The sequence below is a fragment of the Megalobrama amblycephala genome, linkage group LG17 (assembly GCF_018812025.1).
Source record: "Megalobrama amblycephala isolate DHTTF-2021 linkage group LG17, ASM1881202v1, whole genome shotgun sequence".
Lineage (NCBI taxonomy): Eukaryota > Metazoa > Chordata > Actinopteri > Cypriniformes > Xenocyprididae > Megalobrama > Megalobrama amblycephala.
Genome location: NC_063060.1, coordinates 42,391,238 through 42,407,910, shown reverse-complemented (window position 1 = coordinate 42,407,910; position 16,673 = coordinate 42,391,238). Strand labels below are relative to the sequence as shown.

General features: G+C 36.9%; 1 protein-coding gene across 4 annotated transcripts in view; it reads right to left on the bottom strand.

Moving 5' to 3' along the window:
• carmil3 (capping protein regulator and myosin 1 linker 3) overlaps positions 1-16,673 on the bottom strand; it is an 87,582-nt gene that overhangs the window by 14,704 nt on the left and 56,205 nt on the right. For all 4 annotated transcript variants that reach the window (XM_048162812.1, XM_048162816.1, XM_048162814.1 and 1 more), the window contains 8 exons: positions 13,684-13,738; positions 13,115-13,287; positions 10,367-10,435; positions 9,785-9,878; positions 7,640-7,738; positions 5,621-5,740; positions 3,155-3,268; positions 2,876-3,051 (listed from right to left, as the gene is read on the bottom strand). In XM_048162812.1, the coding sequence (XP_048018769.1) occupies positions 2,876-3,051; positions 3,155-3,268; positions 5,621-5,740; positions 7,640-7,738; positions 9,785-9,878; positions 10,367-10,435; positions 13,115-13,287; positions 13,684-13,738 (900 nt within the window). The remainder of the gene's footprint in view (positions 1-2,875; positions 3,052-3,154; positions 3,269-5,620; positions 5,741-7,639; positions 7,739-9,784; positions 9,879-10,366; positions 10,436-13,114; positions 13,288-13,683; positions 13,739-16,673) is intronic.

The following is a 16,673-nucleotide window of genomic DNA, read 5'->3' as shown; positions in this document are numbered from 1 at the left end:
TCAAATATCTATACATCCACTTTTTTTCAAAAGATAAGAGATCAATTGCAGTGCATGATATTCAGTCCTGTGTTGCACACATTTTAGTTATTAGTAGGGCTGTCAATTTAACACGTTAGTTTAATAAATTAGTTAATATGGGAAAATAATGCATTAAAATTATTATTCTTGCATTTAATACAGTTGATTGGTGATGAACATGAAACAGAGCAAATTCAAGATATTGAGGCAAAAATGCACCTGTATGATTTTTTGACTCATATTTATATCATATGATATAGTTAAGCAATATCACACGAGTGCTGTTTTTGTCCCGAACAGCACGACTGCAAATGTGATATTGATTTTATACAACAGTTCAATATATAATATTGTGTTATATTTCAGACACAACGTTGTTTTTTTGTTCAGTTTTGCCAACGAAAATATTACATAAAGCCAGAGCAGAACTGGTGTGTGTCTCTGAGCAACACACAGTGGTGCTTCGTTTCTGAATGAATCTGCTTTTTGAGCAAATCAATCGGGTGAACGAATGATTCAATGGCCCATTCATAAAAAGAGCCATTTACTTAAAGGGGACCCCTTTTACAAGATGTAATATAAGTCTCTGGTGTCCCCAGAATGTGTCTGTGAAGTTTCAGCTCAAAATACCCCACAGATCATTTATTATAGCTTGTCAAATTTGACCCTATTTGGGTGTGAGCAAAAACACACAGTTTGTGTGTGTCCCTTTAAATGCAAATGAGCTGCTGCTCCTGCCCCCTTTCCAGAAGAGGGCGGAGCTTTAACAGCTCAACAACAACAAAGCTGGAGAATCTCACACAGCCAAAATGAGGATTGTCAGTAACGGTGTTCAGCCTTACATTGTTCAAACCGGAGTCGACACTGATGGAGAGACTCAGGAAGAAGTTACAACTTTTAGAATGAAACTGGACGTTTCTGAATGGTTAGTGGATAAATTGAAATTTTTAATCAACTCAACCACTAGCATGTGCCGTCATGTTAATCTTTTGTGCAAATCCAGTGTTGAATTGACCCTCGTTTGTGAAGCAGTCCGGCATAAAATGACGACAACAACACTCTACTACAACAACTCTTCCTCTTCTCTAAAGCAGCCCAACATGGCCCCACCCCCTTTGTTGCATGTTCTTGGGGGGTAAATTTTAGGGTTTGTGATGTCACTAACCCGGGAAGAAGCTCGTTGTAGTCCCTACCAGCTGTTTGTTATAGTCCTTACACTATAAAAATATCTCCCTTTGCATTGAACTTTGAGTGTCGTAACTTTGCAGATGTTGTTTATGCTCAAACAGCAACATTACACACTAACTAAAGTGAAATCATAATCAAACACCCCTGAATGAATTCCTGAATGACTCACGAATCGAATGAATGAATGACTCAGCGACTCATTTAGACATTTACTGCCACCTATTGGCCGTTTTAGTTTCTTATTTAGATTACCATTTCATTAAAAAAATATTTCATATTTCCATATTAAAGATCCGTTCTTCGTGATCCCATGTTTCAAACTTTAGTTAGTGTGTAATGTTGTTGTTAGAGTATAAATAAAATCTGTAAAATTTTAAAGCTCAAAGTTCAATGCCAAGCGAGATATTTTATTTAACAGAAGTCGCCTACATCGAACGGCCAGTTTGGACTACATCCCTCTACTTCCTTCTTTAATGACGTCACTAAAACAGTTTTTTGACTAACCTCCGCCCACAGGAATACACAAGAGTTGCGTTTGTAGAGTGTGTTTGTCGCCATGTCGTCGAAACGCTGTTATTTTCATCCCGCAGTCCAATCACCGGATCTGATTCCGGCTCAAATTGATAGGGTAAAATTAAAGACATGTTTACAATAACACTGAGCGCGTGCATCTCCACGTTATGGTAAGAGGCGTGACTTTTCCGGGCAAGATGCGCTAAGCTGCTGTCGAATCACAACACAGGAACCGCTGGCACAATCAGAACTCGTTACGTATTTCTGAAGGAGGGACTTCATAGAACAAGGAAGTCATCAGCCCGTTTTTATGACAGTGGAAACAGCGGTATACAGATAAGTAAATTATGTGAAAAATACTGTGTTTTTTTACACGCGAAACATGAACACATGTTATACTGCACACTATAAACACAATCAAAGCTTCAAAAAACCACGAAAAACGGGACCTTTAATAAAAAACCCATTAGAGGTATAGTTCACTCACCCTCATCAACGTTTATATGTAATAAATTCTATGTTAAAAAAAAATTCTACAGTATAATATAATATTTTGTAATGTCTATTTGATGCTTTTCTCATTTAACACAATAATGACTTTAAATGATCTTTTGGGGGTAATTTCTCAGACAAATCTGATGTGTGAGATTAATTAGATTTAACTAATCGCCACATCCTGTGATTAATTAGATTAAAAATTTTAAACGCTTGACAGCCCTAGTTATTTGTTATAAGCTTTATCCAATTTCTTCAGTTTGCAACAACATCCCAAAAAGGCGAGCTCCACCACAGATTACACTGTAAGCTCGGCAAACAGTTTCTGTCATTCCCCAGTCAAGTAGACAGCTGTTTTCAAAGCTGCCACCCGGGGGCGTTATAAAGATAGCCACTGAGTGAACTGACCTAAAAAAGACTTGGTATATTGGATCCAAAAAATTGGATCCACCCAAAGTGAAAGTGAATCAATATCAAAAAAGAAAAAAATCTAAAAAATCTAAATCAAGGGATCTTTAAAGGACTGTGTGTGTGTGTGTGTGTGTGTGTGTGTGTGTATATATATATATATATTATAACTGACTTCAAAAGGGCTTCTCTATAATTCTCAAGGGGTTCATTTGAGAAACATCAAGCACTCAACCCCCTCGTTTCTTACTCCAGAGCTCTGTTGATGTCCTGAGCTGCTCTCTCCATCAGAGCGGTGCGGATGGACGAACGAGGGATGGACACGCGCTCTGAGATGGAGGAGAGGGGAGGAGAGAGACACTCTGCTGCGGCACAAGAAAGCGGACACAGCTCCCGGCACAGAGACACCATGGAGTCCACAATGACCTGCACAAATCCACCATCAATCACCCATCACGCCTTTCAGGTCCAATGCAACGAGAAAGCAGATACAAATCAGGCAGAAGGATGAGAGAGAGAGAAACATCACCTGCAGTTCTTTATCAGCTGCTTTGGCAAGTTCTCCGGCCAGAGAGTCCAGCCTCTGTCTCACCGGCCCGTCCACTGACAGCACGTGGGCCAGTTCACACAGCGAGGGGTACAGCTAGAGGACAGTGCAGACATAATTCACACGCCAGTCATGATCTCGCACTGACCGCTGTGAGGATTCTGTGACACGTGAATCATGCAGGTGATGTCTTTAACTTTTAATGTTTGCTCAAAAAAACAGAACGCCTGAAATCAATAACTCAAAGCACATGAATAACATCTGACTGAATATTACTGTATAGCCATCTACTGTTTTATTAAATGATGTTCAGCAAATATCAACAATAATGTGATTACAGAAAAAATCCAAGCAATGGTGTAAAGTAATATATTATTTATATAATTTAATCTTTCAGTCAAAAATGTAGACAGAATTTGCTCCTCATGATCTTAAAAAGCTTTTACTTTAAAGATCAAATGCTTAAATGCTAAATTAGTAGAATAGATGTGCCTAAAATGTTAATATGGTTCATTTTGTTAACTTTAGTTAATGCAATGAACAATTCTTTTACAACATTTATTAAACTAAAAGTGCTACTTTCTGCATATGCTAATACATTTTAATATTTCAAGTTGTATAAATTAACAGAGAATGGATTATGAAAGAACATGAATTAACAATGAACAGTAGTATAATTTATAAATGATCATTTACCTACATTAATAAATGCTGTGAAAATGTTCCTCGTTGTAAAATATTACAATATAAATATTACAAATATATATTCACTGATGCTTTGATAATTAGAACAGCATTTATTTGAGAATATTTTGCAACATTATGAATGTCTTTACTGTCACTTTTGATCAGTTTAAGTTTAATCAATTTCGATCAATTCTGAAATAACATCCTTCTGTGAGATGATGTGGCTTCTTACACAGAATAACACGCACAACATATTATTCATTGTAGTCTATACTATGTCGATTAGCATTGCATTATAAATATACTTTATTATCATGAAAATACCGGAGAAGGACTCAGATAAACCATATATTGTCGTATTCGTGTGTTTATTGGTCATGTTTAATCAATTAAAGCGTTTCAATCTTCTGTTTATTCAGCTACAGCAATAGTGTGATGCCCATAGGGATTTCCTGGAACTAAAGACCTTAAAACCCAAGAGGCGACACTTTGATACTTTTTGTGCAACAGCCACTAGATGGCGCTCCGGTAGCGCAGCTGCCATTATGGGGTGAAAATACTAACTTGACCATAGAATCCTTCACATCTTAGATAGAACAAGCAATAGCAATAGAAGAGTTTTTTTTAATTAAGTCACCAGTAAATTGTATGATCCTACAGTAAATGTTGTATTGTCTTATATTTGTTTTATTTTACCAGTTGTGGAATCCAACCAATCCTCCATGAAGTAATGTAGTTAGCCTACCTTTCCATTTTATGCAACTTTACACATTTATTAATAGTAAATTAATAATTAATAAATTTAAGATCATCATGTTTAAAGCTAACAATATAGATCAGACCTAGTGGAGTAATAGTAATAATAATATCTAGGTCTGAATTGAAATATATAGCCTATATTGTACGTTTTAATGGATCACGCTACAAACATAATGATCTTAATTCATGATGCATTGCTGTGTCCGTTATCCCATAATTCACACTTTTGGACACTTTTGCTTTAATGGACATTAGACAACACTGCAAAATCAAGCTGTTATATTCATATATTTATTGTCCAACATTCCCAATTTTTCTGATGCATGTCCTTAATTTAATTTAATGCATGTCCTTAATCCTTAATTTCATATATTGGTAATAATTCAGTGTTTATAAGCCTTTTAAATAATTTTAACCCAAACTGACTGGGTTTCTAGAGAGCAAAGGTTTTGTGAAAAAAGTGGAAGACTTAAACACAAAGTGTGTAAAATAAACTGTTAAAAGGACTATCACTAGCGATAGTATTTTATTCTGTGTTGTCATCATTCAGGTCGGATTTCAGCTTTAATTAACATTTTTTTAACAAAGCAGCTGATTTTGCCATAGAAACTAGTGGACTGCGACTCGCTTTTCACCCCAAAATGGCGCAAACGCAGGGCTGCTGCTGGGCGCCGGTGCTGCAATGGAACGTTCTATTGACTGTCGCTTCTTGTTAGTGAATATTCTTTGCTAGAACTACATGTGCCATCTTTCTTCTGCTGGGCATATTTGGAGTTTCTGCGCAAGAGCGCCCTCTGGCTTTCAGATTGAACAGCATTTAGCTGTACTTCACTGACAAGCTGCGCATAAAAGAAAATAACAGCCGATTGCCCAATCGCATGCGGTTTAATTTCGATTAATCATGCAGCCCTAAGACTTATATTTGTTTTCTTTCTTTTTGATGACTGTACTGCTATGTGGAATATATTCCTTTAAACTTTTGACAAGTAAATACACACTCACAGCTCGAGAGTTCCTGGCCTCCTTCAGGACCTGTCTGGCAGCCTGTAGCTCTTCCCCTTCAGCTGTTCCTCTCAACACACACACCTGCTGCTGCACGCGTACACACAGACGCTCCATCACCTGGGACAGCAGGAGGAGAGGAAGACAGAGAGAGAGAGGAGAGAGATATCGCTGTGTGAGTTTCATCTAACAATACAGAGTAAAGATCAGTCAGAGTTCACATAAGCAAGGAAAAGAGATGCTCTCTTTCTCTCTCACACACAATTATTTAAAGAATATGCATTTCATTTGATGTTAAAAATACACACTTTTTAATGGTAAAAATGTTCTCCTATCCCAGTTCATTGTGAAGAGACCAATATAAGCAAGCCATTCACAGACTGACCTGAATGGGAATGCTACTGGATAGACTTCCTCTCTCCAGGAATACTGTACTATACTGATTTTGGTTACACTTTACTTTAAGGTGTCCTTGTTACAGGCTAATTATACATTTAAAGGCACAATATGTAAGATTTTTGTATTAAAATATCCAGAATGACTAGAACAATGTTATATATTTTGTTAACTTGTGTTCTTACATTATCCCAAATGTTTTCTTGATTTACCGCGAGTACCATGTTTTACCATGCCTAATATTGATCTAGCTTACTGCAGTGTGCAACGAGTGTCTCATAGCAGCCGTCGAGCGAACGCACAGAGTAACGTTATAACATAATTTTCAACACACTCAAATGTATCTAATATGATAAACAGCGCTGTGTTACCTCACATACGCTTGACCAGAAGAAGCAGAAGCGTTCTCTGCGACATAATAAAAGTCCCGCTGCTCTTGAGCCATGTGTTGCGCTCGTCTCTCATTAGCAATCGCTCCAGTGGCCTCGTTCAGCTCCAACATCACTCGACCTGCTCTGCTTCATACTACAGTAATGTTAATAAGCTCATTCAAGAATATAATTTCTGCCCGAGTCCCACCCCGATTCTTTTCCACCGGCTGTAGACGTAAAGGCAACACCTGCCGTGATTCCACGCTCAATCTCAACGTCATCAAGCTACGCCATTGTTTTGAATAGGTGACCTCTAGTGGCGAAAATTACATATTGTGCCTTTAAATATTGAGTAATAATTATTAACTACATGTACTACTGTAGGGTTAAGGTTAGGGTTTGGATTAGGGTTAATTGTGTGTAATTATGCACAATTTATAGTAATTACAATATGTAACATGTCTAACGAACACTGTAAAATAAAGTGTTACCCAGATTTTTTACAATTTTTTTTTTAAAGAAATCTCTCATGCTTATTTATTTAATAATTTATTTAATTTTAAATATTTTAAATGTAATGTATTCCTATGATCAAAGCTGAATTTTCAGCATCATTACTCCAGTCTTCAGTGTCACATGATCCTTCAGAAATCATTCTGATATGCTGATTTGCTTCTCAAGAAACATTTCCTATTATTATCAATGTTGAAAACAGCTGTGCTGTTTAATATTTTTGTGAAAACCATTACATTTTTTAGAATTCTTTGGTGAATAGACAAAAAAATGCATTTATCTGAAATCAGCTTTAATCATTTTAATGCATCCTTGCTGAATTCATTGGGAGAGGACAACGTGTGGCAGTGAAATAACACACTGCAACTTTAAAGTGCTAACTGAGAATTTAAATGACATAATTATGCAATTCTGATTACATAAAAAAAAAAAAAAACAGAGTGCCATTTGACCCTGAAATATGTTATTGACCATATTAAGTCCATTTTAATTAACATATTACAGGAAATGCATAGAAATGAAACTTGCAATTTAGCCACCAATTAAACTCAGTTGATCTGAACTGGCAGAACTGAAACAGACCTGACCCAAACTCTGACCCAGAGACCTCATCACCACCTTCATCAACATGATCACATACTAGAAGTGTGATGTCAGTGAGTCGGATCTGCAGTTGTGAAGAGTAAGAGAGACAATGAGGCATGTGAACATGAGGCGGTGCTCAGGAAGTGGTCCGTACCTGTTCTGCAGTACTAGTGACCAACCCCTGATGCAACCGAAGAGCCTGTTTCTGAGAGAAACGCTGAGTCTGGTTATTCCTTAACAGAGCCCGCTGGATCTGAGAGAGACACAGGAAGACAGACAGACAGAGCGAATACTCATTAATGACAAATAAAAGAACACTGATGCTCAGATAAGCCATGCAGTCATGTGGAAATGACTGTAATTATGCTGCAAATTAATGAAAGATAAATGTATTGTCTGCGGTGTCCCTCTCTCAGCGCTGACCTTGTAGAAGTTTTACATCTCCGGGCTCATTAAACATGTGCATAAACATTCCACCACCTTGGGACTGTTAATCTCAAAACAGCCGGACACACAGATTTATGGGTTTTGAAAGTCATATCATGAAAAAACAGATTTAGCTTGTTTGTTTTTTAAATAAATTAGTACCATCTACTGTGAAATTCAAGAATGTAACCAAATATTCATGACAGTGGGGATCATATATATAAAAGAACATCTCATGGGAAATCCCATATTGATCAACCATTAGTCTGAAATTACTCAATATGCAAAACTGCAAAACATTTAGCTGCTAAATGCCCTGATTGACCAATCAGAATCAAGAGCTAGAAAACTGGGTGTCACAGCATGTACAGTACTGTATCTTTACATAACACATGTCTTCAAGGTATTGAAGCAAAAAAAACTGTCTATTATTATTTCTAAGGGTAAAGGGTAATGGCTGTTTTGTGCAAAAAATCTTGACTATTATTATACCTGGAATCAAAAGCTTGTATAATGCTTAGGTCACACTTCAGTCTTGGGAACACATTAACAATTAACTACAATTTTTGCCTCAATAAACTCCTAATTTACGGCTTATTAATAGTTAGAAATGTTGCTGTAGTGGTTAAGTTTTGTCACGATCACCGTCTGCTACTGTCACTTCCCGGACTACATTCCCCATAATTCTCTCTGCCAATCACCTGCACTCACTCCACCAATCACCACACTAATCACCACACCCAGCTGCAGCTCATTACCAGGACTATAAAGGACTGTCACACACACACCACCTCACCGTGAAGTCTTGATTATCCTGTGTGTCAATTCCAAGCGTTATCCTGTTTTCCTGTCTTTGACCCTTGCCTTGTTATCCTGTTCCGTGATTGGTATCTGCCTGCCTTTGACCATTGCCTGTATTCTGACCATGATTCTGCCTGTTCCTTGTGATTCCTGTTTGCTCCTGTCTGACCCTGCCTGTACGACCACTCTAACTTCAATAAAGCTGCAAATGGATCTTACCACCGTATCGTTACATGTTTAGTGGTTGACCTTATAATTTTTTTTTTTTTTTTTTTTTTTTAAATATCGGCATCAGTCGATAAGTTTTTCTGTGTGGCAGATGTGTTGGAAGTATGACTTATTTTGAAAAAATATGATTCCCAGTGAGCACAAACTTACCAAAAAAACTGAGTGCCCTCTTGGTTACAGTGTTTACTGTTTGATTACAGAATCAAGAAGTTGCCATCTAGTATGCCATCAAGTATTTGTTTTATTCCTTGACATGTCCTTAATGTGTATGAAATAGGCCTGTAATTACTCAAGAATAGACAGAATGAGGAGTGTGATGTCCACCACCTTTTTTTTTTTTTTTTTTTTTTTTTTTTTTTTTTAAAGCTAAAATACATTTATTATGACCTTCTGGACACTAGTAATTTAAGTTGTATTGCTTGCATGTAACGTAGACATTAAGCATAGTATTAACTCCTTAGCCTGAGCTAACTTGATCACATTGAGCTAGGCAGGCGTGGTTTAAGTAACCAGGCACCTCAGCTCCACCCACATCCCGCCTCTTTGCCCATTTTTGGTTATCCGGGAGTGATGCGCTGCCAAGATGGCAACGACTGGCTCCGCCCAGTTTGGGCTTTAAAATGCTCTTCAAAAACTTACGGGTGACGTCATGCACACTATATCCATTGTTTTACACAGTCTATGGGTAGGATTAAGGGATATAGAATATAATCATGCAGAATAAGGCATTAATATGTGCTTTATAAGTACTAATAAACAGCCAATGTCCTAGTAGTATGCATGCTAATAAGCAACTTAGTAGTGAGAATTGGTCCCCAAACTAAAGTGTAATCAGCACTCTTACCTTGGTTAGTGCCTGTTCTGTCCTGTCAGGGGCGCTACGGTACGCCTGTGTGACATCACTGAGTGGGATGGGCATGTACTGCAGAGTGAAGTTACTGAGGAGAGAGTAAGAATGATTCAAGTTTTCCCCGAACATGGCAACACAAGAGATGAGTAAGCTCCAGATAGAAAATGTGTCTAAAGAAACAAGTTATTTTTGTTGCTTTCTTTTCAACTTTTTACAGAGTACTGTTTCTTTCAACAGTTCTGTATTGAGAACAACCTTCTCACGATGATTACAGTCCTCTGAATACAAGTTCAAGTCTGCTAAAAAAGTTTCTACATTAAATAATAGTTGTGTAGATCTTCAGGGAGCAGAGGTGTTTCCAGAACAATGCTCTAATTGTGCATCACAGGCAGGTTGGAGAAGTGATGAAAGACTGTGCAATCACAAACTGATTCATGTAGGCATGGACTGAACTTCTTATTTTTTCCCAGTAACAGCATGCTGTGAATAAGTGTGCAGAGGGATGAGTGAGTCAGTTCTCACATGGTTGAGTCTGCATGATACGAATGCGAGAATGTGTGTGTGTGTGTGTCATACTGTTCTAAGGCTCGAGCCACATCTTGGAAACCCGTCGCACTTGTGTTATTCCGATCCCACGTCACACTTCTACAAGAAAGAAACAAACCATGACAGTCTTATTACAGAACTAAACCATTATGCATCATTTATTATTAATAAGCACACCCGAATGGAATCTGCATGCATTTTGTACATTTCCTGCACTGATTTTGATGAAAAATAAAGCTGAGTTCTGTTTTAAATATGGTAAAATGTGTTAAACAGAGAACAGAATTGGGGTCATTGTCAAAATTGTTCATTTTGATTAGTTTTCTCCCATAAAAGTTGATGGTAAGTATTTATTAACATATAGGCATTATTACGTATACTGTATGACTTTTCTTTTTTAGTTTAATTATTAAAATTTATTATTCATTCATTTATTATTCAGAGTGGATATTCATTATTAATTGCCTATTTTGCTCTGCTTTTTAGCACACAATACACTATATTACATTAGCAATACATTGCACTACTGCTCAACCCCTAGAAAACAGCAAAATGAGCAAAAATAAATGTGTTAGCACTGTAAATGCATGAATAAATATTCAAATAAATAATCAAACAAAAATGTAAAGGATTTTTTTTTAGGAAATTTAAAAAGTTTGGTCACACTTTAGATTAGGGCCCAGTTCTCACTATTAACAAACTATTTACTACGACTTGCCTCAAACTCCTAATTAATGCTTATCAACGGTTAGTAAGGTAATTAAGTGTAGGTATTGGTAGAATTAAGTGTAGAATAGAATATGGTCATGCAGAATAAGTCATCGTGTGCTTTATAAGTACTAATAAACAGCTAATATCCTAGTAATATGCATGCTAACAAAAAAAACTAGTTAGTGAGAATTGGACCCTAAACTAAAGTGTAACCAAAAGGTTTTAAAAAACTGAAAAAAATATGTCAAACTGTTTTATATTTAATAGACTGGTTATAAAAAGACATATTCAAGGGACACGTTTGTCACCATATTTTTTAAATGACCCATTAACAAATTAACCAAAACATTTCGGGGAAAAAAACACAACGGGCAGAAGATGTAGAACACCATAAATTATGTGCAATCATAATTTTGCTGAAATCTGCAAAGCTTTCTATTGAAAAGCCTAAGGATGCATCATTAGAAGATCTAGTCCTTTACACATAAACTAAAATTAATATTTGGCCTCTCAGTCAACAGGTTTTGTTGTTATTACTATGATCAGGGCTTGACATTAACACCTGTCACCCCACCAAACGCGGGTGTATTTCAGCAGTGGTGTTAAACACAGTCACTCCTACTAGCCGCTTAGCTACTAGCCAATGTGATTATATATAATAATCACATGTTTCAATTGTAGTCTTTTAAAAAGGCATCTGAAATAACAAACTAAGTGCAATGTAGTGTTGTCAAAAATATCGATTTTTTGATGGGTAATCACACCCAAAGTGCACACACATAAAGCCACCTCTCAGTACTAAATTGAGATCTTTTGCGCTGCTTATTGCGCTTAAACAGTCAAATACACACAAAATAATGTCAAAATTATGGTCTTGATGAGTATTCACCAACCTGGTCTCATGGAAAGACGTACCTGTTGGAACGTTTTTTGCGAGTCGCAAAAATACATACAATACGTAGATATCACTGCAACAGAAATGAACACTAGAGGCAGTAAAACAGCAAGTGCTTTTAATCGATTACAGGGTCAGATTATGGATTAATAAAGACTTGTTTTCATGTCTCCTTGCACAATATTATGTTATGACTTCAAAACGCTTTTTACCAAAGTGCACGATTTGTAAACGAATATATTTTGGACTTTGCATCGCTTAACCAGCTCCATATGTTTCGCTTTTCTGACATAACAATCTTGCTCGTTAGCTCAGCAGATATGGAGTTGTACTTAGGATGAGGAAGCCTTGGGTACGAATCCCGGGAAAAATGAGTCACGGTAAAAGAGCTCAAAGATGAGAGATAAAAACGGCATGATTACGGATGCTTTTTATTTCACATTTGCTTTAGTTAACACTATCGGGAAGGTTTAGGTGTAGTGTTGGTGGTACGTTATTTTAAAACGTAATGGAGCATTACACTTTTAGCGTCACTCACCAGACACATTTTTTAATTAGAACTGTGGTGATACATATACAACCAATGTAATAAAAACGTACCATATTCACATTTATCTGTTCCGGCAAAAAATAAATAAATAAAAAAATGACACGCTTTTAGCGGCACTCAGTGGACATTTCACATTGAAACTGCAGTGATGTGTTCGTATTGGTACATATTTTGCAACTCCTGAAAACGCTGCCACAGGTACGTTTTTCTAATGAGACCAGGTTGGCAAGTATTCACATAAACACAGTCAGTTATGTTTAAAGTGAACGTAAACAGTTGAGAAAGAAAATGCATGTGTAACAGTATAATGGATCTGTGCGTCAGCTCTTAAAGTGACAGCAGCCTAATAAATCTGCTGCCAAATTATGAGATAATATTAACTATATATCTATATGGCAGTTTTTCCCCATGATATCAATGTCAAAAATTGTTGCCAGTGAAAATGCTGAGTGGCTAATAACTTTGGAAAACCACTAGCCACGGTGGCTGGTGAGCAAAAAAGTTAATGTCAAGCCCTGATGTATATTTGTAATGTATATTTTTGTGCAGCTGAGATAGTATATGTATCAGCATCTCAAATAATTTGCAGTACCGTAACCCTGTTCTCCCTACGACAGACTACCTGAGCGTGGTGTTGATCTGCAGGGCTTTACTGAGCATCCTCGCTCCTGTGTCGTCAAGTCCGTTCCCACTCAAATCCACCTTCTTCAGGCAGGCGTTGCTGCCGAGGGCGTTCACAAGCACTGTGCCCCTCGAACGCAGCCTGGAATCGGCCAGAGACAAGCTCTGCAGGGCCTGTCAAGAAGGAAGAGCAACCAGAGAAAGATAGAGAGAGAGTGTACTGTATGTGTTGTGTGTGTGTGTGTGTGTGAGTTTGCAATGCCTGTGATCTGTAAAAACAGTGCTTAATAATTGATCAAGCAAGGCGATATCTGCAGTGAGAGGGCTACGTGCCCTGAAGGAGAGAGATTAGAAAGAAAGAAGGAGAGAGAGTGAAGGAAGGATGGATGAATCACTAGCGCTGTAATACACACAGCAGACCGTTAAAAAGCTTTTGTACTCTGCGTGTGTGTTTGAAAGCAAAAGGGATGTAATGTGCGTACAGGAAACAAAGAGTTATGTGTATGTGTGTGTGTGTGTGTGTGTGTGTGTGTGTGTGTGTGTGTGTGTGTGTGCTTGTGAAACACTCACACACTCTTCCTCCTGCACGAGATGCACTAGTTTCTGCAGAACCTCGTCCAGAACCCTGCAAACATAGGAAACAGCAGGACTTTTATACATACACGCACATTAACTCCATCAACTCCAAGATTAATGACACTTCACACACCTCTCCCCCAGTCCCTCCCTGAGAGCCTCCTACTGTGTGCTCACATTCGGTTTGTGATTGCAGACGGTTTCACAGACTTTACTCTAACCTGCTTACCTCATCTGCCTGTCTCAGAGTGGATATCTGCTATATCTGTTAATCTGTGTACTGTACTTAAGCTCTATCAATATCAACTGTGTCATGCTGTTGATTATCACTGAACATCATTTTGAATAATCCTTCAATCTGTGAAAACAAACGCTTGCAGTAATGCATTTAAGTCTGTGTAGATTGTGCACCATTTTATGAGGAATACAATGAACACTGATTTACAGCCATTTGTTAAAATTATAAACAAATTGGTTTTACTTTATTTTAAGGTGATGTAGTTACATTGTACTTACTCAAATAAGTAGTGAGTAATATTAATTAACTACATGTTAAGGTTGAGGGTTGAGGGTTAGTATTTAGTATGTAGTAACTATATCACCTTAAAATAAAGTGTTACCAAAAAATATTTTGAATGTTTTGAAAAATATTGTTAAAGGCACAATTGTTTAAAATGTCCAAAAACCACTAGAACAGTGTTATATGTTTTGTTGACTTGTGTAAGAATGTTTTAATTCAGAGAAATAATCAATTTTAACCAGGACACGGACCCAGTGTTCATTTTGACAGCAAATTTTGATTTAGTTTTAGTTATAGTCTTTTGACTAAAATGCCATTTAGTTTTAGTCATATTTTAGTCATCGGAAATTGTTTTAGTTTTAGTCTAGTTTTAGTCGACTAAATATCATTTGATTTTAGTCGACTAAATCTACCACCAAAGCGGATGGTTTTTGACCATTCAAGTGCAAAAAGACACGAAAGAGCAAAATCCAGTACTTTTTTTAGGGATTTACACACTTATCATTGAGGTACTATTATAGTTTTTGTTTAAAATTTGTATTAGATTTGATTTAGTTTTTCTGCTTTCATTGTAATTTTAGATAAAAGTTTTAGTAATTTTTTGTGTTTTTGTCTTTTAGTTTTTGCTTTTAAATGTCTATACGTTTTTATTTCTGTTTGTTATTTTAATAACTCAGGTTAAGCTAAAGTGTAGAAACTAGAAGTTTACATTTTTTATATATATATTTATTTTTTATTTTAGTTAACGTTTATTTCAAGTAATGAAGATTTCTTTGGTTTTAGGTCTAGTTAACTATAATAACCCTTGTAAAATATATTGAATAATGTGTCCAATAATGTTCTTAGTCTTTCCTTCCTGTGACAGAAGATACAGTAGTTTACTATGAATTAAATAGAAATTAAATTAAATACAGTTTATTGTGTAAACAAAATAACAATAATGACCAGGAAAAAATAATAATTATAAACCATCCCGAAATACACCGTGACTCTTATTCTGAAATGTCTGCAGTATGCACTGTAGCAGGCATTCTTACAACCGTCTAAAACATTCTACCTTATAAACATCGTGTAGTAAACATTGTCATAATTCATCAACATTAGCTTATAAGCAATCGCTTGGCATAAATGTGCGCTATTCATTAATTGCGAAGCAGTCTGAAGTGCTGCTGCTGCACGAGCCTGTAGAGGGCGCAACAGCGCCGCGTTTCCCGCGGTTAGATCAGCACGTTACACTTCAAATGTGCGCATCTTCCACACAGGACAGCAGTCCTGATTGGATATCGTCCCTCTCTTTCATTTTCATCTCGTTTTTATTCATTGACAAAAATTTGAGTAGATTTCAGTCATAGTTTTAGTCATTCAAAACGTATTTTTATTTAGTCATCGTCTCGTTTTCGTTCGTGAAAAAATGTCGTTGACGAAAATTATGACGAAAATGATTCGTCAACGAAATTAACACTGCACGGACCATGTCCGTGCGTCGCCTATCAATGACATCATATTTATTGTTTGAATCTTGTTTTCTTGAATAATTAGGAGTACCATGTTTTACCATGCCTAATATCAATCTAGTTTACTACAGTGTCTAATAGTAGCCGCCGAGCGAATGCACAGAGTAACATTATAACAACTTTCAACACACAAATGTATCTAATATGATAAAACAGCGCTGCGTTACTCCACACACACTTGACCGGAAGAAGCGGAAGCGGTTGTCTGTGGCATAATAAAAGTCCCGCTGCTCTCGAGAAGTGTGTCACGCTCGTCTCTCATTAGCAATCGCTCCAGCGGCCTCGTTCTGCTCCCACACGCTGCTTCATACTACAGTAATGTTAATAAATCTTTAATACATTAGCTCATCCATTAATATGATTTCTGCCCGAGTCCCATCAGATTCTTTTCCGCCGGCTGTAGACATGAAGACAACACCTCCCATGATTCCGTGAAATCAAGGCTTCATCAAGCTATGCCTTTGTTTTGAATAAGCGACCTCTAGTGGTGACAAATTACATATTGTGCCTTTAACACTTTAGAATAATGGTCAGTCATTAATATCAATGCAGGAAGTAACGCAGGACAAATGAGTACATCAGTAAGTAATATCAAATTTAGGATTGAGAAAGTTCCTTTTTGGGTAACCAGTTATTAGTGATTGTTGATGGAGTGCAGGCGAGTAGAGGGAGGGATGCTGGGAAATGAAGTTCAGAGTGGATGATGAGGCTGGTGACCATGACAAATATATAGTAAAATGTAATTTATTCCTGTGATGGCAATACTCCAGTCTTCAGTGTCACATGATCCTTCAGAAATCATTCTAATAGGCTGATTTTATTTCGTCAATGTTGAAAACTGTTCTGCTGCTAAATATTTATTTGTGGAAACCACGATACAATGTTACTGTTACGTTCTAGTTCCGTTTTGGTTTCATTTTCATTCTGTTTTCATCCTGTTCTGGTTTGTC